The sequence below is a fragment of the Canis lupus genome, chromosome 18 (genome assembly GCF_048164855.1).
Source record: "Canis lupus baileyi chromosome 18, mCanLup2.hap1, whole genome shotgun sequence".
NCBI lineage: Eukaryota > Metazoa > Chordata > Mammalia > Carnivora > Canidae > Canis > Canis lupus.
This window is the reverse complement of record NC_132855.1, coordinates 57,158,043-57,180,514: the sequence shown is the minus strand read 5'-3', so window position 1 is coordinate 57,180,514 and position 22,472 is coordinate 57,158,043. Positions and strand designations below refer to the sequence as shown.

General features: G+C 39.5%; 1 protein-coding gene across 11 annotated transcripts in view; it reads right to left on the bottom strand.

Moving 5' to 3' along the window:
- The window catches only part of EXOC4 (exocyst complex component 4), a 746,933-nt gene that overhangs the window by 529,509 nt on the left and 194,952 nt on the right, over positions 1-22,472 (bottom strand). For all 11 annotated transcript variants that reach the window (XM_072784617.1, XM_072784618.1, XM_072784619.1 and 8 more), the window contains exons 8-9: positions 19,996-20,141; positions 15,037-15,125 (exon numbers count right to left, since the gene is read on the bottom strand). In XM_072784617.1, the coding sequence (XP_072640718.1) occupies positions 15,037-15,125; positions 19,996-20,141 (235 nt within the window). The remainder of the gene's footprint in view (positions 1-15,036; positions 15,126-19,995; positions 20,142-22,472) is intronic.

Sequence of the window (22,472 nt, the reverse complement as noted above, 5' to 3'; positions counted from 1 at the left end):
GGGACTTTAATCACATCTGGAAAATCCCATGACAGTTGCCATATAATGTAACCTAATCATGGCAGTGATACTCCATCATATTCACACACAGGAGGAGGAATTATAAAGGTTGTGGGTGATTGGGATCACTTTAGAGTTCTGCCTACCACCAGCAGGAATATCAGTAAAATACATATAATAAAGACATAATTCAAAATAGAAAGCCATTGACCAAAAAATAGCAAAGAGGAAAGAGAGGAGATACCTTTATATACCACCTCAAAAGTTCTAACAAATTAATAAGTGATTTCTTACAAGAAAGTCCACCTAAGAATTCTGGGTAATAATGCATATACACAATCAGACCTTCCTAGGAAGAACACAAACAATAAGGTCATTCCTCTATAAAAAGCTATACTATAAATCAGTGAATTAGGATATAGCCTGTAAACTAAATAATTGTATCCAGAAACTCCTGTCAGACTGAGGGGAGGAGAAAGGCAGCACAATTAGGGAAAGCTCAGAGATTCTTTTTAAAAATAAAAACAATAGGGATGCCTGGGTTGCTTAGTGGTTAAGCATCTGTCTTAGGCTCAGGTCATGATCCCGGGGTCCTTGGCTCAAGTCCCATAACAGGCTCCCACGGGGAGCCTGATTCTCCCTCTGCCTATGTCTCTGCCTCTCTCTGTGTGTCTCTCATGAATAAATAAAATCTTTTTTAAAAAATATGAAAACAATAGGGGCGTCTGGTGGTGCAGTTGGTTAAGCATCTGACTCTTGGTTTTGGCTTGGGTTGTGATCTCAGGGTTGTGAGATGGATCCCCACATTAGGGTCTGTGCTCAGTGCAGAGTCTACTTGAGATTCTCTCTACCTCTCAGCCTTTTTTTTTTTTTTTTAATTTTTATTTATTTATGATAGTCACACACAGAGAGAGAAAAGAGAGAGAGAGAGGCAGAGGGAGAAGCAGGCCCCATGCACCGGGAGCCCGACGTGGGATTCGATCCCAGATATCCAGGATCGCGCCCTGGGCCAAAGGCAGGCGCCAAACCACTGCGCCACCCAGGGATCCCCCTCTCAGCCTTTTGTTTGTGTTCTGTCTCTTTCTCTCTCTCTCTAAGTTAAACAAATCTTAAAAAAACAAACAAAAAACCATAAGGTAGACTACACATCCACCAGAATGGCAAAAACTAAGAGGCTGCTAAAATCACATTTTAATGAGAATGTAGAACTGAAATTCTCAAGCAATTTCTTATTAATTTCTATAATTGAAGAATGCCTATTAGTATCTTCTAAAGCTAAACATATAACTATCTCATGATCCAGCAATTCCACTCCTAGGTATATCCCTAAAAGAAATGAGTGTTTATGTACAAAATTGTTTGCAGCAGATTTGTCACAGCCTCAAAGTAGAAATGATTAATATCTATTAACAGGAGAATGAATAAACTGTCCCATGTCATACGACAAAATATATAGCAAGAAAAACAAACTGATATGTACAATAACATGAATGAATCTCATGGGCATCATGTTGAGCAAAAACAGTTAGATACACAAGATGTTATATGATTCTATTTATACAGATTTAAAGAATAGGCAAAACTAAGTGACAGTATTATGAATCAGAAGAGCGGTTACCTTGAGGAAGTGGTACTGACCAGGAAGTGGCAGGAGAAAGCCTTCGAGGGGCTAGTTACATGGGGGTGTGTGTAAATATATATATTCAAAAAAAATTAGCTCTATATTTAAGGTAAGTGAACTTTATATACTTTATCATAGGTATATCCTACTTCAAGAAAAGAGAAATAATAAAATAGAATAATAAAATTAGGTAGGAAAAAGGAAGAGCATAAAGGATTCAGTTCATAAGTAAAGACAATTTCTGTTTATATGTTATATATTCTAAACGTAATTGAGACAGCTACAAATTTCAAAGTGTCAACAAACAATTATGACTAAAATCTCAACAAATACCATCTAAAACTGAGCGAATTATTCTCCTTGGTCATTATATTTGCCCAAAAATGTCCTAGAAGTGAAGGTATAAAAAGAACCATACTATCACTTAGGTAACAAAGGATTTCAATTTCTCAGGAAATAAGTCCAAATTCTATATGTCTTGAGGAAACTATAACCATTGAGTTCATCAAAATAAACAGTTTAAAATAATCAGAGACAACCATGAATTTAGATGCTAAATAACTCTTACGGCACAAGATCTTCTCGAGAAATTTTTAAAAAATGATTCAGTAAGGAATTCAAGGGGTCAGGATCATGGATTCCCAGTAAGAGTCACAGAATCTAGAAAGAGGAGGTAATCATGGATGAGTGGTGTGTCCCATCAACAGCCTCGCTTTTATCCATCCACCTCCTGCAACCACGCTGTGGGGAACAATGTTCATAAACAATTCACCGCTCACCTTCCCAGCCAAGTCAAAAATGTCCCTTGCAGATTAGCTGCCCTCTTTTTTAACTAGTTTGTCACACACGTTTTATTGTTTTTAAGAATTTATGTTGTTTTCAAAAGATCATTTCCCTTTATGATACTAAACTCTGATCTCTGCTAGTTCTAGGATTCTTTAGGTTAAGAGTTGTTAGCCCTCAGACTCCAATCTTTAGGAAGAGACCAAGTGCTAAGAACCAAGAACCTAGAGCTTTGGACTAAGGGTTGCAGAAATCATTTAACTTCTCTCTATAACTGAGAAAACCAGTTAAGTGACTTGCACAAAATTACAAAGCAAGCTGTTAAGCAAGATGAATTGTAGCTTGATTTCAGTAATAAAAATACAGGTCCATCTAGAAATTAAAAATAAAGAATTCATATTCTTCAGAGAGTTTAAGATGAGCATTCAAATTAATAGATCAACCAAAGCCTAAAAAGGAGAAAGTGGTATTTGCAATTTAAGAGGAGGAGGAGGAGAAGAAGGAAGAGGAAAAGGAGGAGGAAGGAAGGAAGACAACCCTGATTCCAACACCAGACTTTGGAAAAGGAATGGTGATAGGTAATCAAACACTGCTGAATGCCTTAAATATGAGGGAGTCGATGATAGATGAGACTAGATGTGGTTACATTAGACTGGATAGATTTAAACAAAACTAAAAGAGAAATATGAAAATATATGTTAAAAAAAAAAAAAAGGCGGGATCTTCACTCCTAACACTCCATAAAAACTACCCTCTTCTTGCATTTCCTATCTTAACAAATAACATCATTACCTACCCAAGTCACCAGATTGGAAAACAGAATCGGCCAAAATGCTTATCTTTCTTCAAACTCCACACAGAAGGAGTCATCATGCCCACCGCATTCTTCCTTGAAATTGGCTTTTGGACCTACTCCCCTTCTCCACACTCTCTGCTGTTATCTCCTAAAAGACTGGCATGCTCTATAAGCTCTCACCTGAAATAACAATACAAGTTACCTTACTATACTCAATTCATCCTCCACAGGGCCCCCGGAATACTTTTTTTCTAGAATGCATATTTGATTATGTCACTCTTCTACTTTAAACCCTTGGTGGGCTCCTTATCACCCAGAGGATAAAAACTATTGCTTCTTGCTGTTATACCAGGTCCTCTTAGACCTGCTTGCCTGCCTCCCTTTTCCAAACCCCATCTCTCCCAACATTCTCTGCTTCAAGCCCTAAATACCTACTATCCCATGAAGCTCTCATACATGGGGGTGTTGTTTCCATCTTCTCCCTATTCTCAGGGAGTGCCCTTCCCCAGGGGAAGTCTGGTTAACTCTCCTTTCCAATTACAGTACAAAGATTCCTCCTTTGTACACCATCTATGACTCCCCCTGGCAACGTTCAGTGTTTTCTCTTTCATACTTCCTATGGTACTTATAGTATTCATTAAAACTGTATCTGTTTCCAAGTCTTGTCTTCCATGGCACCTAGAATTCTCCTATATGCAGATGTTCCAGAAGCAGGCCTAGAGTACAGGTAGTTTAGACATGTTGACTATACATTGTCACCTCTGATACATCAACTGATACAACAACCCTAAGAAATAGGCAAGGTAAGTGTTGGTAACTTCATGATACAGATGAGCCACCCAGGGCTCCGAAAGGTAACGTGACTTGCCTGGTAAAAGCAAGATGAGTAATAGATACTCCTTCCACTAAACCACCATGCTCCCCAAGCTACTCAGAGCACAAACAGCTGCACCAATATTCCACATATGAACATCACTAACCAACTGAACAGGGATATGTAAATTAGTTAACTGGTGCTGAAATCAGACGTTAATGTGCAAACAAACAGGGACTTATTTGAGCTAAGTGGGCATGAATATGCAAATGAACTGGCTGCAATTCAGTAGATGTCATCACAATTCTAGGAATGAACATCCTATATTATGACTATTACAATATTCATGTAGCATTCATACATACTATCATATATTACTGTAATATGGGCTTTTTGAGTTTAAAATTGTGGTGAAGCCAAAAGTAACTTGATGCATATTTTCATCCACACAATTACAAGCGGGAAATCAGATGTGAGCACACAGAACACTGCAATCTCCATATATAACCAAGCTGCCATTCTCAGTCCAAGATGAACAAGGTACTCTGGAATTAGGTTAGGCTGGTCCCTCATAATCCAGCCCCTGCCAAGATCTCCAGCCAAATCTACCTTGCACAGTCTAAGACACTACAATACTTGCATTTACAACAGTTGTTTTTCCTACAGAAGTTTTAATAAAGGGGCATAACTATAGCATTTGAAAACCCCTCAGAAAATCCAATACATGGTTATGCTCAGTTTTTACTCCGGTATAATATGACTTTAATTTCCTATCATCACCAATTCTATCAATTCTTATCACCTATCATCACCAGTTCTATCATTTCTTAACCTCTTAATTGTTATTACCAACAATGACCCAAGCCACTCTCAACAGCTTTGGTGTCCCTTCTATTATCTCTGGTTCCTGAAAGTAACAAATTATAATCAGTAAAGTCTGCACACAGAAACTGATTTCCTGGGGCACCCAGGTAGCTTAGTGGTAGATGGTCTGCCTTTGGCTCAGGCTCCTGTGATCAAGTCCCACATCGGGCTCCCTGCAAGGAGCCTGCTTCTCCCTCTGCCTAGGTCTCTGCCTCTCTCTCTGTTTCTCTCATGAATAAATAAATAAAATCTTTTTTAAAAAGAAGGAAGGGAGGGAAGGAGGGAGAAAGGAAGGAAGGAAAAGATTTCCTTAATAGAAAAAGTTAGGGGTGCCTGGGTGGCACAGTCAGTGTGCATCGGACTCTTGGCTTTGGCTCAGGTCATTATTTCAGGATCCTGGGATGGAGCCCAGTGTCAGGTTCCATGCTCAGTACAGTCTGCTTGAGACTCTCTCTCCTTTCCCTCTGCCCCTGCAATGCATTCCCTCTAAAATAAATACATCTTAAAAAAAAAAAAAAAAAAAAAAAAGCCTGTATCCTTCTAACTCATGTCATGAAACGAGAAAAGCCTACATGCGCACACTTCCATACATACATTCATCTCTGCCATGTCCACTGCCTGAAATGCCCACACCTTCTTTATCTGCAAAGCCTCTCTTCATCTTTTATGAGTAGCTAGAAACTTACTTAGGAAAGCATTCCTGCCATCCCAGCACTGTATACACACCTCAGTTACAGATCTACACAATTCCATCATACTGCGGGTCACAGTGCCGTGATCACATAGTTTGCATGTTGAATTCATCAGGATATAAGCAAGGCTGCAAGTAGCAGAGAACTAAAATACCACTGACTTAAACAAGACGGTTTATTCCTCCCTCATTGAGAAGTTTGGGATGGCACAGTGGCTCTAGTCATGAGAAGTCCGATGGCTGCACAGTATCCAACTCAAGCTGCTTTTATCTACCGCCTCATCCGCAAAGCCTGACAGCTCCCCACGTCATTCATGCTGTGTGTGAGAACACACTCACACATAACACTGGGCTGGGAGAAAAGGGACAGCCAGTTCCTTTCCTTTAAATATAAGACCTGAAGTTCTACACATGACTTTCACGCACATTTTACTGGCTCGAATTAAATGGTTGCTGCATGGAAAGCTGAGAAATGTTTGTATTTTGGATGGCCATGTGTCTGGCTAAAAATTAGGGGCTGTATTCACATGGAGGAGAGAGAACAAATGCCAGGGAACAAGTGCTGGTTTCTGGGACATGGTCATGGCCCCTTTCTGCTCTTTTGCTCTTCCAAGGCAAAATTTAGTTCTGTTCATTATTGTATCCTCAAGGCCCTGTCCAGGACAAGTAAATGTAATAAGTCTCTACACATTCAATAAATACACTGAAAGTCCTAGAAAACACAGGACACAAAGGAGAATAGCTGCTGACCTCACCAGACACTGGCTTCTGACGTGGTGGACAAGGCTGAGGGAGAAAAGGGGGCAGGGAAGTTGGCAGGGAGCACTTATACTCCTGAAGTATTTTAGGGTTGGTCTGAATTCAGAAGTAACTCACACCCATGTGACCTGGCAATGCTGGATCTGGCATTGCAATGGAATGGTGCAGGCCAAGAACTAATAAAAGACTTTCCTGCAGGAGCATTACATTACATATATGGCTAGGTCTCAGGAGACTTAAGAGGCCTTTTAAAAATTGTTATATTTGTACTTTTTATGAAATGTATAATATATGAATGTATAGGACATTTAGTACAGTTTTAAAACTACAACAGCATCTCCATCACTTAGCTTAAGCAATAGAACAGTATTATTCTTTGAAGCTCCATGTGCTTCTCTCTGATTATACCCTCTTCTATCCTTTCCCAAGCTGATCTCTTTCCTGAGTTTTATGTCCATGCTCCCTACCTTACCTTCTTCACATTTCATCACATTAAGATATATGCCTAATGATATTTCGATTCTGCTTTTGACCTTCATACAGATGGAATTCGACTATCTATAATCATCTATGATTGATTTTGAGAGCCAAGTTAATGTACAGTACAATTCATTCATTTTTGTTGCTATATAGTATTCTACTGCATGTCTATGCCACGATTTAGAAATCTATTCTCCTGTCTATGGCATTTGAGTTGTTTCCAGGTTTTTGTTATTCAAACAATTCTACTACGAACTCAAGCATCAATAGGTTTTGCCTTTCACATTTCAGTTCTCAATGCACCCAAAATTTATTTTCCTAAATGATACAAGTTTCAAATTCAACATCTTTTTTTTGTTTGTTTATGGTTAATCAATTGTCTGACCACCCATTATTGACTCGTCTGTCCCATTCCTACAAATCTATAATGTCATCTATCTCCTTATCAATTTTCCTCTGGATACAGCTCTGCTTCTGGGAGTCTTCAGTTTTATAATGGCGCCTCAGGTGATCCATAGACGAGAAGAGCAGATGGAGGGGGGTCTGGGCACATGGGGCTCTGAGTCCCAGACCCCACTTAATTAAACCATCTCCACCTCAGTCTGCTTTCTATACTCAACTCTGAAATAAAACATACAGAAAACAGGTTCTAGGACTAAAATAATAAGTCTGAAAAGTACTAGGTTATGAATTCCAAAGCACTTCCTACCATCAAAGTCTACTGTTTTATTTTCTAGGCCTCATACTATATGCACATGTATGTCAATTTTTTCTGAATTTTGATAACAGAGCACTTCACATAAGGTCATCTCTAACTATTAATGTTCCTAGGAGGACTCAATCTTCATTCTGAAAATGTAAAACTATCTTATGAATTCTGTTTTATTGGGACAATGATCAAGTTGCTCTTTGGCATTCTCATCTCATTACTTTCCCCACGACAGACTATAAATGTTCCTGGTTTTCTCTATTTTCTAAAATACCTCAAGTCAGAATTAATTGCACCATATAAACTACTAAAGTTGGCAATAATATAATTTCCTGCAGTCCTAAGGAAAAATCTAAGGAAATAAGCAAAGCTGTTATATTAATTTAAAAAATTAATGTAGGCCAAATGATAAAAAAAAAACATGACAGGAAACAACTTTAAAATTTTCCGATACATGTTACAAATTTGTTATTCCTTCATATTTTCTCTTTATATATAAAGAGAAATGCATATGTGTCACTTTTTAACCTCAAATATACACCTCACTTACCAGTATTCAGTCTTTTCCCATATCTATATGGATGAATGAATAAATGGGTAGCAAAAAGGTTTCTTAAAAATAAGGTTTTATGTCATCAACTAGTTCTGCATGATGACCAAGGATCATTTCTCAAGAGTGAGGTTCCCAGGCTCTACTAAGGCTTTGTGATGGCTGTTTTGCACTCTCAAGGTCCACTGTCCCATGACCTCCGGCCCCTCCACATGGCTCAGATATCAATGGTTTGTCCAATGGGTACAGAGGACTATCTATGAACTAGAATTCCTCAGAAAATAAACTCACATCATAAATTAAATCCAAAAGCAAAGAACTTTTTTTTTTAAAATTTTATTTATTAATTTGAGAGAGACAGACAGAGGGCATGAGAGTGAGCCAGAGCATGAGCAGCAAGGAGGGGCAGGAGAGGGAAAAGCAGACTCTGTGCTGAGCAGGGAGTCTGATGCAGGGCTTGATCCCAGGACCCAGTGATCATGACTTTAGCTGAAGGCAGATGGCTTAATTGACTAAGTCACCCAGGCATCCCTGGCATCCTTTAAGAAAGAACATTCTTAAAATAAATATCTACATTGCAAAGGTTATGGCAAAGAGGTGATACATTTGGTAATAATCTCAGCATAAGAATACTTCTATTTCCTAAATAATCTGAACTAATGCATTAGTCTATTCATGACCTGAGGAAAATATACCTATTACTACCTCTTAGGAACATATAAAGAAATTAGCATTTATAAAAATTCTATTATAATTTCATTATAAGACAAATCTTCCATATGAGGAAGTTAAGAACAGTCTTTTTAAAAAATCAAGAATATAAATATATAAAAGGAAAGGGAATCAATTTTTATACACTATTTTAGAACCTAAAACAGAAAAGATAACTACTAAAAGATCAAGGTTATTTTGAAATAATTATATGCAATTTTAAGAAGAAAAAATGTATTTTTTCACATCCCCTGCATATTGCTACATAGTTATTAGCAAAGTCATTACCCAAAATTTAAGACTACAAAGAATTTTCTAATCATATTTCAAGATATAAAGCTTTACAAGTGCTTCTTATATTTAAGGCTATGGAACGAACGTGTGGTATGAGTGTAAAATTGCTATATCTCACTCCAGCCAAAATATCCCTGAAAATGTGTGCATAAATGAAATCTTGCTTTAAATGCTCCATTATAGAATAGCTTGCTATTTGAGAGACTCCTATTATAAATCCTTTTGTAAAAAAGGAAAATCAACTCATGGCTAATGTATTTCAAATATCACTCTACCTTAAGGCGAGGTACTTCCAAACAGATTAATTACATACGATATTATTAAGTATTCACAACCCCCCAGTCACCAACAACCCATTAGAGAGAAAAACTCAGAAAATTCAGGTCAGGTCAGTATAGAAGCCCAGTTTTCCCTGATGCCAATACTCCCTTATTTACCATGTAAAGCAAATCCTCTTAGAGAAGTCAATTCTCAAGTGGTTGGAGCCTTAGAGAATATTTTAATGTCAGGGCTATAGAAATGCTACTCATTAGACTAATGGGAATAAAAATAGCACTCTAAAGGTAATATTATTGAGTACAAACAGAAGTACTAAGTAGCCCCAAGACAGAAAAGAAACTGTAATCAAAACTGACTACACATTTCTACTTGGATCAATGACAATTAATATACTCTACACATTCGTGAGTTTTATTAACCTAAAAACGAATGAAGATGACAAATCGCAGGACTCCTAACTCTGTTTATTAAACCTCCCACTAGGTTTTCTCAAATAAGTAGGACTCTACCTACAAATACGGAGACAAGGGGGAGAGAGGCCTCCTCTCCTCCATCCTATTCGTTTTTGAGTGTTTACTTCAAGCCAAGCATTGTCCCAGGCATTGGAATGCACTAATGAATGAGACTTGCATTTTGGAATTCAGAGGCAATTGTAGAATATCACCAAGTGAGAAAGACATGCAGAAATTAAGAATTAGGTGGGAAAAGAACACGTGATAAAGTATGATAGGATGGTGATGAGGAGTGGGCAGGATGCTGGAAGAGGTCAGGAAACAGTAATTCAGGAGACCTCTGTCTGGAAGTCATCTGCATGGAGGCACTAAGCCAAACTCAGTATGGGCTGAGACATCAGGGGACAGTCTCCAGAGTGAGCACAAGACCGGTCCCACAACCAACCCTGAGACCCTCCAATACGTGCAGGTAAAACGACACATGGCTGGCTGAAACATCAAGTAAGGTAAATACAGGGAAGCAAACACTCGATCTGCCAAGATGAGGGGTGGTGGGGAGGTCACTGGTGACCTTGAGAGCAGCCAACTCAGGGGAGCACTCAGGCTGGAGCAGCAGAGAAAACAAGAGATAAAGAAGTGGGTGCAGCTCTCCCAATTCCAGAGAGAAATTTAACTTAAATTTCTTTAAGCGCCATTTTAATTTAAATCAATTACTGCTATTCTAATTTTTCTGGAGTTTTAAAATTGAATTTTATAGTCTCAATATCCCCCTAAGGTAGTCAAAATTGCTAAAAGCTCCATTTTGCAAATGAGAAAACTGAGGCACAGTGGGATTGATTAACCTAAGAGCTTATTTTGGTCACGAGCAGCAGTTTTTGATTTTTTTTTTTAAATCCTCACGAGATAATATGTTCATCAGTTATCTTATTCTCCCGAAGAGTCTGAGAAGCTATATTCAAGCTAAATGTTCATTACTATGACTGTCTCTCTAATCTGTAACTTGGCTATCTAAGCAGCACAATGAAGTAGTGGCGAGAAACAGGAAGTCTCTGATTAATGGAGACACACAAGTTAGATTTCCACCTGTTATCTTGTACACTTTGAAACAACACTCCCACCTCTTCGGCCCAACTGCCAACAGCAGACAATATAATGAACCATCTGTACCAGAACAGAGCCAACTGAGATGGGTTGATGATACCAAAGAAATCACATTCCCCTTTGTGTTGTTGGGTTGAGTAACATTTTTTTTTTTTTTTTTAAAGATTTATTTATTTATCATAGACAGAGAGAGAGAGAGAGGCAGAGACACAGGAGGAGGGAGAAGCAGGCTCCATGCCGGGAGCCTGATGTGGGACTCGATCCCGGGACTCCAGGATCGCGCCCCGGGCCAAAGGCAGGCGCTAAACCGCTGGGCCACCCAGGGATCCCCCTGAGTAACATTTTTAATTGCATGATAAATTGAAAATGTTGGCAAAAACTTAACTTTTATAAAATTTAGGCTTTGTAATGTTAGTTTGATGGTCTTTCTGGTGGATGTTCTTTGCCGCAGAAGGAAATGTTGACCCTCTGAACCAAACCACTGGGAAGCAAAGCCTGCAGCTACGTGGTGATGAAAGAAGAGACAAAAATCTTCCGCAGGTCTCTTAGGATTTGACTGAACTTTTCAATTATACCTTTTCAAGGATAAACTCAAATGCAGATCTCACTGTGGTCCTTGGACAAGTAGGATTAATAGAATAACTGAAAAGGGCAGGCCTTTTCTTAATGGAAAATAGGTGTGATTTTCCCCTTTTCCTGCTGAAACGTTAAAGCATTCATCAGAGACACTTTTGCTCCTCAATGAAACACCACCAAACTTTTACAAAAACTCATCGGCTGAACTATTCTCTCACCATGCCTGTGATCTGTCAGCTCAGCTAAATTAAATTATATTTTAATGATTATTATGAACACAATATGTTTGCTGACCACTTTCTTCTCTGCAACCGGAGATAAATTCTCCTATTTTGCTGAACACTGGTAAGTAAAATATACTATTGCATATGGTTCCATATTTCAATTAACTTTCTGAAAAAATGAGAAAGTTCCTAGTTAGATTAGAGAGATTCTTCAATTACCCACCCTCATGGAATAAACTTCCTCTATAACGTAGCTGGATTTAAAAATGTTTTTCAATTATATACAGCAGTACTGTCCTAGGCCAGACAACTCAGTGGTAACATTTCTACTAAATGAAGCTACGTATGACTGCAGGACAAAAACAGATCTACACACAACATCTACTTCTCCCTAAACTTAAAAACTAATAGAACCAGTGAAGCTGATACTAGTTCTCAGTGGCCCCACCTCCCTTTGGGGCCCTTCTTAACTCTCCATCCCACGATGGACATCAGCTGTCCTCATTTGTTCTGTTGCTGAGTGAGCCAGTATTATTGAATATTTACCATACCAGGTACTGTGCTAAGGATAGGAAATAAAATTGTATTTCTCTCATGAACTTATAGTTTTGTGGCAGACTCAAACAAGTGAGCATTAATCCATAAAACAGTGTGAAAAGTGCTCAGAAAGGGAATGTTAAGGATATGGTAGGAGGACACAGTGGGGGTGGGGGTGGGGGGGTACATAATCTGAGAAGAAGGGGGGTGGTGGACAGTCATCAGAGTAAGTGACAACTAAACTGAAGTTGGAAAGTGGGAAAATTAGAGAGGGAGACAAACCATGAGAGACTCCTAACTCTGGGAAACCAAGGGTTGCAGAATGGGAGGTGGATGGGTGGATGGGGTAACTGGGTGATGGACACTGAGGACCCTTGATGGAATGAGCACTGGGTGTTATACTATATGTTGGCAAATTGAATAAAAAAAAATTTTTAATAGTTAAAAAAAAAAAAAAGGAAAGCAGAGTAGGATTTAGCCAAAGAGAATGAGTATAAAAACTGAAGTGATGGGACCAGCAACAACAACAGGGCTGGAGGAAGAAGATACATTTCTGACATGGTCAGCACTTCTCTAAACACTGCCCATAGCTTAACTCAACATAGCTCCTGAGGTGGGTACTGTTATCTCTGTTCCCATTTCGGGGCAAGGAAACAGAGGCACAGAGGTTAGGAAACTAGTAAATGGGGAGAGCTAGGTTGTAAGTGTAGGCAATCTGAGCCCAGAACTCTCCCCTCTTCATTGCGTTTCCCCACTGCCTCGCCATCTGGTGGACCACTGGGGCGGGGGGGGGGGGGGGGGGGGGAAGCCACCCTGCACAGCTGAGAACGCAGAGCACTCGCTATCCTCACTAACAAAAAAGAAGAAAAGAGTCTACCATCAGTCATCCGTCTTGGTTGACTAATTATGCTTGAATCTGAATGAATGACAGGTTGCACTGCTGTCCCATTAATTATGTCATCTACCTTTTCATCTCTAAGTGTCAAACACAAGGCTTCCTTGTGGGGATGTTGATACAAAGGGAGGCTGTGTGTGGGTAGGGACAGGGGGTATGCTGGAAGTCTCTGCTCTACACTCAACTTTGCTGGGAGCCGAAAACTGCTTTAAAAAATTAAGTTTATTAATGAATAAAAAGTGAAAGGATCTAAAACAGAAAGAAAAAAGAAAGGCTTGCTTTGTCCCCATGAAAGGAATTTCACATACTACAAAGTGGAGAGAAATGATTGGAGATAAATTTAAAGTTTCTTTAAGTCAACTCTGCAATTAAAATAAGGACACTGAGTACAGAAGGTGGCTCTGGCTCTAAACGCTCAGCGACAGTCCCTGTGTGGCAGTTTAGTCATGATCAGTCCTACAGGATCATGTGTTCTGTTACCATCATTTCCAGAAAAGCTTCTGGGTCTGGCCTCTCCTCCCGGGATGAATCTATCCGCTAGAGCCTGGGTCACATTCTGCCTTCACTCCCTGACTTATTTCTATCCTAACTACCCTTTGCACCCATGCACCTCAGGACTCCAAGATGCATACTTCATGTTTCCAACAATGCCGAGCAACACTATTATTAAATAAAATGTTGGCAGGCTAATTTCCTTTTCCTGACATCCTCAAACATATTTCTAGGCTTTTAGTTCTGGTGACTAACCATATACGTGAGCTGTGGAATTATTACTGTGGTATGGGCATGGGACAGCACAGTAGCACCTTTGGAAAAATGTATAGGCATTTAGATTAATAGTGAAGGCAGAGGTAGAAATGGCTAGGTGGTGGCCCTTAAATCCAGAAAAGCTGGTAACTTCATAATAATAGTTTGATGTAGAAACATGATGAATCTTAAAAACTAAATATTTAATTGTGTAGGCCATTCACTGTAAAATATTTCGAGTGCCTCTACTGCATCCCCAAACATGGAAGGGTTCCTTGGCATCCTTCATGCAGGAAGCCCATAGTTTTAAAATACTTTAAATCATCACTCCCTTCTCTCAACGGCTCGAGCATTTTCATGCATACCATCTACTTAGCTGTTAGCACTGACTTCCCGATACTATTACTGATACTCATGCCTTACTCTCATAGCTGGATCTTAAGGCTTTATCTTTTCTTTTCTTCTACTAACCTCCATCCCCTCCGGTGCCTAGGATGACAGACACTTAGCAGGACTTCATAAATCTTTCTTAATTGATTGCATTTACCATGATTAGCATCCTTCTTGTCACAGATGGAAATGTTATCGGATTTTTAATTTAATTAAATTTGCTTACAATTTATTTTCTCAAGTATTTGCTTCTACAGATTACAACTCTTTAGTAACCATGTGTGAATATCAAATATCCTGTATATCAAAGCCAGCTTGATTACAACATCCTACCTAGAGACATCGTTCCTCCTTTTAAATAATGACAGAGGCTGTATTTACCCTTTCCCCAATCCTAGGTACTCTTGCTACATTCCAGAAGGCATGGAAAGCAGTAACTAAGTCTAACAGTGACAGCCACAGAAAACGAGCATTCTCCTAGACTGTGACTGGACTCGTGTGCCAGATTAAGCACGAAGCGACTATCTTTTTACGTTGAGTTCTCTCTTGAATGGTAGCAGGTCTACAAATCCTGCGGTCATAGCAATGGTTATAGCTGCTTGGCAGCAGACATTGGTACGTAAGAGAAGAAACAGATTATCAAGTCTTTAAATCTTTGCTATGTTGAAAGAATCCTGTGAATGAAAGCCACAAATTCATAGGTGCCAAACACTTCAGATCTTCTTCCAGAAACTAATTTTTCCAGAGAAGTTCAATCACCTACCTTGAAGTTCTCCACTGCGACTGTAGAGCTCTCGTCTCTGCTCTCGCAAATAGGCACTCATGCTGATGGCATGGGAGGAGGATTCGAACCTGTAACGAAATACAGGGTAAACAAAGAGGCAGTAACCAAATAGGCAGTGTCCAGCCATGGATTCCAAAAAACTATTCTACTATAGTCTGTGTGGTGCAGCCCAGGGTTCCACGACCCAAACATTCTGGCTACTCTGTGACAGGGCCAAAGCAGGCTGCCACAGACCTTGGTTTATGAACAACATTCCTGGCTAACGCTCCTCCACAATGGCATTTGGATCATTTGCTCCTTCTTCATTTCAGCTGATATAACTCTCATCTGTCACACTTTCTTCTTTGCCAGGATTCCTATGCACACGCAATAAGGGATTCCCATAAAGTCATCCTAATTGTGCTACTACCCAGCTCACAAGGCACAAAAGACTGCCAGCTGCCTCCATGGAAATACTGGCTGCACAGAGCAGACATCTTGCTTCTCAAACTCCCTTGGTTAGAGAATCAGTACAAAAGGCATGCTAGCAATGCAAGCAAGGCCTCTGCAGTCTCTCCTTAAGAGTCCTCAGAACCAATAGAGTTTCTAAATGGTTTCTGATCTGCCCACCTACAACATGAAATACTCTCAAAACTATCAGGCGACAAAGTGTGTGTTCACACCACCCCAGGAATCACTTCAGAGGTCAGCAACATGGAGGAAAGGCACGTGACACAGAACAGGTTTCTAAAGGCAAAACAATGACTCAAGAATGAAAAAAACAAAAGAAAAAAATCAGTCTTAAGAGAAACTTAAGGGGCATTCAGCTTCTCTGAATGATGACCCCTGACTGTTTAAGGGGGAGAAAACAGGTAGATTGAAGACTGTGTCAAAAGTAAACCCTTTGACGCGTTAAGAAATTTCATTTCAGAGCTGTATTTTCAAAGACAGAGGAACAGGCTGACAGGAGGAATCCTCCAAAGAATGATTGCCACTAAGTGGTAAACAGCAACATCATGGAAGAGCAACAGTAATAATGGCATAGGTTTCTGGCAACAAAAAAGGAATGCCACCACTCTCTTAATTATGCCTTCTTTATCCATTCTTTGACAAGGAAGATGAATGTCTGTCCGAGGGAAACACTTGGGTTGCTTGATCCTCTCTCTGCACCCTGCCAAGAACTGAGAGAGCCCCCACAGCCAGGAGGAAGGCGAAGTGTGTAGTCCTTCAAAAGTGCCACCTGCCAGTCAAGTACAGGAAAGAAGCCGCTGACCTCCAAAAAGCATGCTGACAGCTATTGATCAGAAATGGCAAGGGAAAAAGAAATAAACTCTTGAGCAAAGAATAGAGAGGCACACATTAGACAATACGAGAGAACTTAAAACACACTTAATTAGCCTTGCTAGGGGCAATTAAGAAGAGTAATAAAGTCCTTCACGGATGTCATAAAAACAGATTATAGCTCACTCAAATCTTAATCCTTTATGACCTGATGTATTTTTGCTACTCAGGAACCCTCTGTATGTTTGCCACAACTCGTAGATTGCTATAATTTTATGGTAAAAGAGGCACTAGAGATGATACTGTCTCACCTCCTTATTTTATAGCCAAAGGACAGAGGCTCACTACAACAGGAGACCTGGCTCGCATGGTTCATTAACAGTAGAACCAAGACTAGAAGCAGGCAAATCTGTAAGAGTAGTCTAATTCTGTGTGGGTGGTGAGTTTTTATTACTATGCAATACTGACAAATGTTTAACAATTACTTAAGTTCATTTATTCAGTCCTAATCATTTATATGTTTTTCAATACCACAATTTCAGGACTGGCTAAATGTGTTAAAATGTCTATGTGGTCTGAGGCTGAAAGTTAAGGGTGATGGTTGAGAGCATGAAATCTCAACACCCTGAAACCTGCTTTCTGCGATACACCTAGATTTACAACAGTGAGTTGAGGTAGGAAGAGAGAGAGAGAAAGAGAAAGCATGCCACACAGCAAGCGGAAAGCAGAGGCCTAAGGATTAGGCAGCATCTGAGGCCATCCTAGTTGATCCCTTTCTTCCTTCCACTATCTTCCCTGTTTGCTGGCAGAGCCCTCATTCCATGGGGCATTCGGCTTCTCTGCTCCCTCTTCAAACAGCTGTGTGCTCAGGAAAAGTGGTTCCTCTCCAGCCCAAGACTACCAGCAGAGATGACCCCTGACTGTTTGAGACAATCACCGTGGTCTGCCAGGACTACTGGCAGGGACTACTTTAGGAATGGACGTTAAGACCCAATCCTAAAACCTGATGCAAACTTGCAGAGGGGCTCTGTCACTGACGGAAAAGATGAATAAATAGGTAACAATTATTAATTTTAGAAAGATCTGAAATGGAACAGCCACTTTGTAAGAGAGTGTGGCAGTGTCTCACAAAGCTAAACATAATCTTACCATAGGATCCAGGAATCATTCATTCTCTTAAGTATTTACCCAAATGAACAGAAACCTTACATTTACACAAACACCTGCACGTTTAGTGCAGCTTTATTCACAATGGCCAGAAATTGGAAGCAACCAAGATGTCTTTCAACGGCTGAATGGAAAAAACCAAGGTACATATACACAATGGAATATTATTTAGCAATACAAAGAGATGAGCTATCAAGCCACAAAAAGACATGAGGAATCTTAAATGCATATTGCTAAGTGAAAGAAGCTTGTCTGAAAAGAAGCTACATACTGTATGATTCCAACCATAAGACGTTCTAGAAAAGATAAACTATAGAGAGTGATTATCAGGAGTTCAGGGGGTAGAGAAAAGAGGGAAGAATAGGTGGAAAACAGGATGTTAGGGGCAGCAAAAATATTCTGTATGATAACGTGATAGGGCATATATGACATTGTGCATTTATCAAGACCCAAAGAATGTACCACACACGGAGTGAACCCTGAGGTAAACAATGGACTTTAGTTAATAATGATGTATCAGTATCAGTCCATCAGTTCTAACAAACGTACCACATGACAAGGAATACAAGATGTTAACATAAGTGGAAATTCTGAGGAAGAAGGACATAAGGGGACTCTGGCCTGTCTCCTTGATTTTTCTGTAAACTGAAAAGTGGCATAAAAAAATAGTCTATTAGGGACACCTGGGCGGCTCAGTGACCAAACATCTGCTTTCAGCTCAGGGTGTGATCCTAGGGTCCTGGGATCAAGTCCTACACCGGGCTCCCAACATGGAGCCTGCTTCTCCCTCTGCCTATATGTCTCCCTCTCTCTGTGTGTGTGTCTTTCATGAATAAATAAATAAATCTTCAAAAAAATAGTCTATTAATTTCAAGAAAACGAAAGTTGCAGGAAGAATCATACCCCTTCCTCAGCATCACCATTATCCTAGAGTGGGACCAAATGGCAGGGAAATGAAAGGGTTGGGTCCCTGAGGATCCCACACTGTTGAATTATGGACTCTTCCACGTTCCTCCTTCCCATGTGAGGTAAGAACCTTCCCCTGTGTGGTGTCCTGTGTTACCTGTAGACGAAAGCATCTTAACTAACAGTGCGTCTATCCTCTGCACAAAATGGTAAGACATAAGAAAGCATTCAATGCACAGAAGGCATTTTATTACAATGCAGGCACATTCACTCCCCTCTTCTTTACACCACAAGATGAATGCACTGCTGAAATTTTCCATAACGATTAAGAACTCTATGAATCTATGATAGAAACAAATCTCAAAGGTGAATCAATAAAAGACACTGGAGCTTCAACTATTCAAAAATAATGAATTCAAAATACAGAAATAATACTTCTGTAGTCCCTTTCTATGCTTAGATTTACAGGTACAACTTCTTAACCCGTTATTTCCCAACTCCTCAGAAGAACACACAGACCTGCCAAGATTGAAATCCTGCTTCTACCAATTCCTAGCTATGTGAATTTACCTAAACTGCTTAACCTCACTCATATCTCAAGTTTTTATGTGCAAAAAAAGGATTAAGAATAAAACCCCAACCCAGGGTATCCCTGGGTGGCTCAGCAGTTTGGCGCCTGCCTTTGGCCCAGGGCGCGATCCTGGAGACCCAGGATCGAATCCCACATCGGGCTCCCGGTGCATGGAGCCTGCTTCTCCCTCTGCCTGTGTCTCTGCCTCTCTCTCTCCCTCTCTGTGACTATCATAAATAAATAAAAATTAAAAAAAAAAAAAAAACCCAACCCATAATATTGTAAAGAGTAAAAGAGATAATCCATGAAAATGGCATCATGTTTTCGCTAGTACTTAGCAAGGATTCGGTGTTAGCCACTACTCCTGCTGCCGAAATTTGACATAATCTGAATTAAATTATGTTTGGGATTATTTTGAGATACTCATTTCCCACAGTATCTTACTATGCTTTTACCACAGTAAGCACTCAAGTGGTAGCTATTGCTGTTGTTACAATTAATGTAAATAATATCAACTATTAGCTGTTACCAAATGACATACACTAAGAACATGGACTGGTGGCATCAACTAGGATAGTAATTAGAAAAAAAGAATTCCTGGACTGTTCCTGTATTAAACCAAATAAAATCCAATGCTACTTAGCTAAGGAGATTTGTGTAAACTTTAAAGTTATTTTTTGGCACTTCGTTTTTGTTTTTTTTTTTCCCAAAAGCTGACATATTTCATTTCATATAAAAGTCCCCAGAAACAACTGGCAAGATTCATTCCCTTCATTTTATATAAAATGCCACAAAATAAATTCCAAAAATTTTTATTAGAAATCCTAGATAGTCCACTAACCATATTCCAAAATAGCCATTTTCCCTTATAAAACAAATGTATATAAAATTTTAAAAATGTATTTACTTCCTATAAATTATTTCAAATTAGCTTTAACTGGGTGATGTACTGGCTGCCAATAAAATAGAAAGCCATCCTACTTGGATCAAACACTTCTTGACACCTGCTATCTTACCAGTGGGGAGATACTTACTTAAAAAGAGAATTTTTTGGCCTTTGAGGTTTCTTCTTGGCAAAAAAGGCTGCAAAATCTCGTCCAGTGCTGGCATAACTTAGTTGAGCTGATGGTTCAGAGGCCGTACGAGTATTTTTCATATCCAAGTACTCAGTCAACAGCATCTGTACAATCAGATAAGCAGTTTAATACACACATTTATGATGTGCTACTAAGAAAAGCAATTTAAAGTGATGAAACCTAATTTTAAAAACTCATCCTTGACATTCAGAAGTATATTAACCTCGCTATTTATATTTCTAGTTGCAGATCTGAGAAAAGATTCATTAGAGCCAGAAAGTCATCTATTTGCTATCTATACCTAAAACTGAGAGTAGGATGTGTTGGGCATTTGAATATGGGGATAATGGGGGACATTTTTAGTAACGGTCCGCTATGTGCCAGGTACTGTGCCAAGTGAGTTAATCAATATTTATAATCCTCGTAATTGCAAAGGCCATAATATTTACTGAGGGCTTATTATGTTATAGGCAAGAGGCTAAATTAGATGTATTTATTTATTTAAAGCACAACATTTGATCAAGTGAATTCTCAGATTGCAGATAAGGAAGTGGCTTAAGGGTTGCAGAATGAACCCTGGGGACTCACTCTGGAGCCCATGTCATACCCCTCACTCTATAGCAAAGGGGATTAAGTAACTCTAACAAACTTGCTAAAGGAGGCGAAGAGGTGCTTACCTACACATAATTTCTAGGGCCACTACTCATCTTGATAGCTTCAAAGCAAGCTTTTTAAAATCACTACAGCCAATGGGTAATGCTTACAAAATCACCCCACTTTACAGTCTCAGAGGGTGGGGCTTGGTCTAGAATCAGTTGTTGTTTTTTTTTCCCTTAAGATTTATTTATTTTATTTATTTATTTATTTATTTATTTATTTATTTATTTATTTATTTATCTATTCATTCATTCATTCATTTTATTTACTTAGGCAGAGAGACAAAGAGCAAGCATGGGAGCAGGGGTTGGGGCAGAGGGAGAGGGAGAGAATCTCAGGCAGACTCTCAGCTGAATGTGAAACCCAACGCAGGGCTTGATCTCATGACCCTGAGATCACGACCTAAGCCAAATCAAAAGTCAGATGCTTAACTGACTGAGCTACCCAGGTGCCCCCAGCTGTTGAATTTCTAAGACAACTGCTCTAAAAAGTTCCTACTGTTGTGAAAGAAAGTAGCAGATCTGCAAGAGAAATCACCATGGTTCCTAAGAATATCTAACATGGGATTAAAGTATATCAATTCATTTTTGTAATCACTTGCCACATTTAAATTTTTAAGATAACCAAGTGTTATAGCACATGTAAGCAAGCAATTCTACCCATGACTGAAATAAAAGCTTTGTAGAGACTCAGGTTCCAATAAGTATTCCTTCCTGTCCTCAAGGTATGTAATTCATTCATTCGCTAATTTATTCAATAAAGATTTGAGGACCATACTAAACGTTATCATCAGAAAGCATTTATGAAGCACTCTGTGAGCATGATGTTATCCCAATTAAAGACAATTATGTCTGTTATGAGCACCATATGCATTACTAAATATTTATCAAACATCAGACATCTTTGGGGATCCCTGGGTGGCGCAGCGGTTTGGCGCCTGCCTTTGGCCCAGGGCGCGATCCTGGAGACCCGGGATCAAATTCCACGTCAGGCTCCCGGTGCATGGAGCCTGCTTCTCCCTCTGCCTGTGTCTCGCCTCTCTCTCTCTCTCTCTCTCTCTCTCTCTCTCTCTGTGACTATCATAAATAAATAAAAATTAAAAAAAATCAGACATCTTTACAAAATGATCTTTTTTTAAAAAAAAAGATTTTATTTATTTATTCATGAGAGACAGAGAGAAAGAGAGAGAGAGAAAGAGGGAGGGAGGGAGGGAGAGAGAGAGAGAGAGAGAGAGAGAGAGGCAGAGACATAGGCAGATGGAGAAGCAGGCTCCATGCAGGGAGCCCGACATGGGACTTGATCCCATGTCTCCAGCATCACATCCTGGGCCGAAGGCAGCACTAAACTGCTGAGCCACCGGGGCTGCCCTTGAAAATGATCTTAACTCGATCCTCCAATCTATGAAAATAGAGTTACTACCTATATGTTAGAGATGAAGAAACAGAGATTTAGAGGCATTAAGAAACTAGCCTGTATGCATGGGATTAATGGGAAATCTCTGTATCTTCCTCCCTCAATTTTGCTGTGAAACTATGTGGTCTTATGAAAAAAAGAAGAAAAAAAGGTCTTATAATTACAGAACAAAAGATCAGGCCTGATGTAGAGGACTCCAGAGCCTGGCTCATTCCACAACAATCTACTCTTACTTAAAGCATAAAAACTGCCAACAAGAATGGCGATGGGAAGCAGTAAATAGACTTATTTAATTTTCTGTACAAAGGAGATTTCACTGGGAAACTATAAAACATGTTAACAGATCGGTCAGTTTTTTTATATGT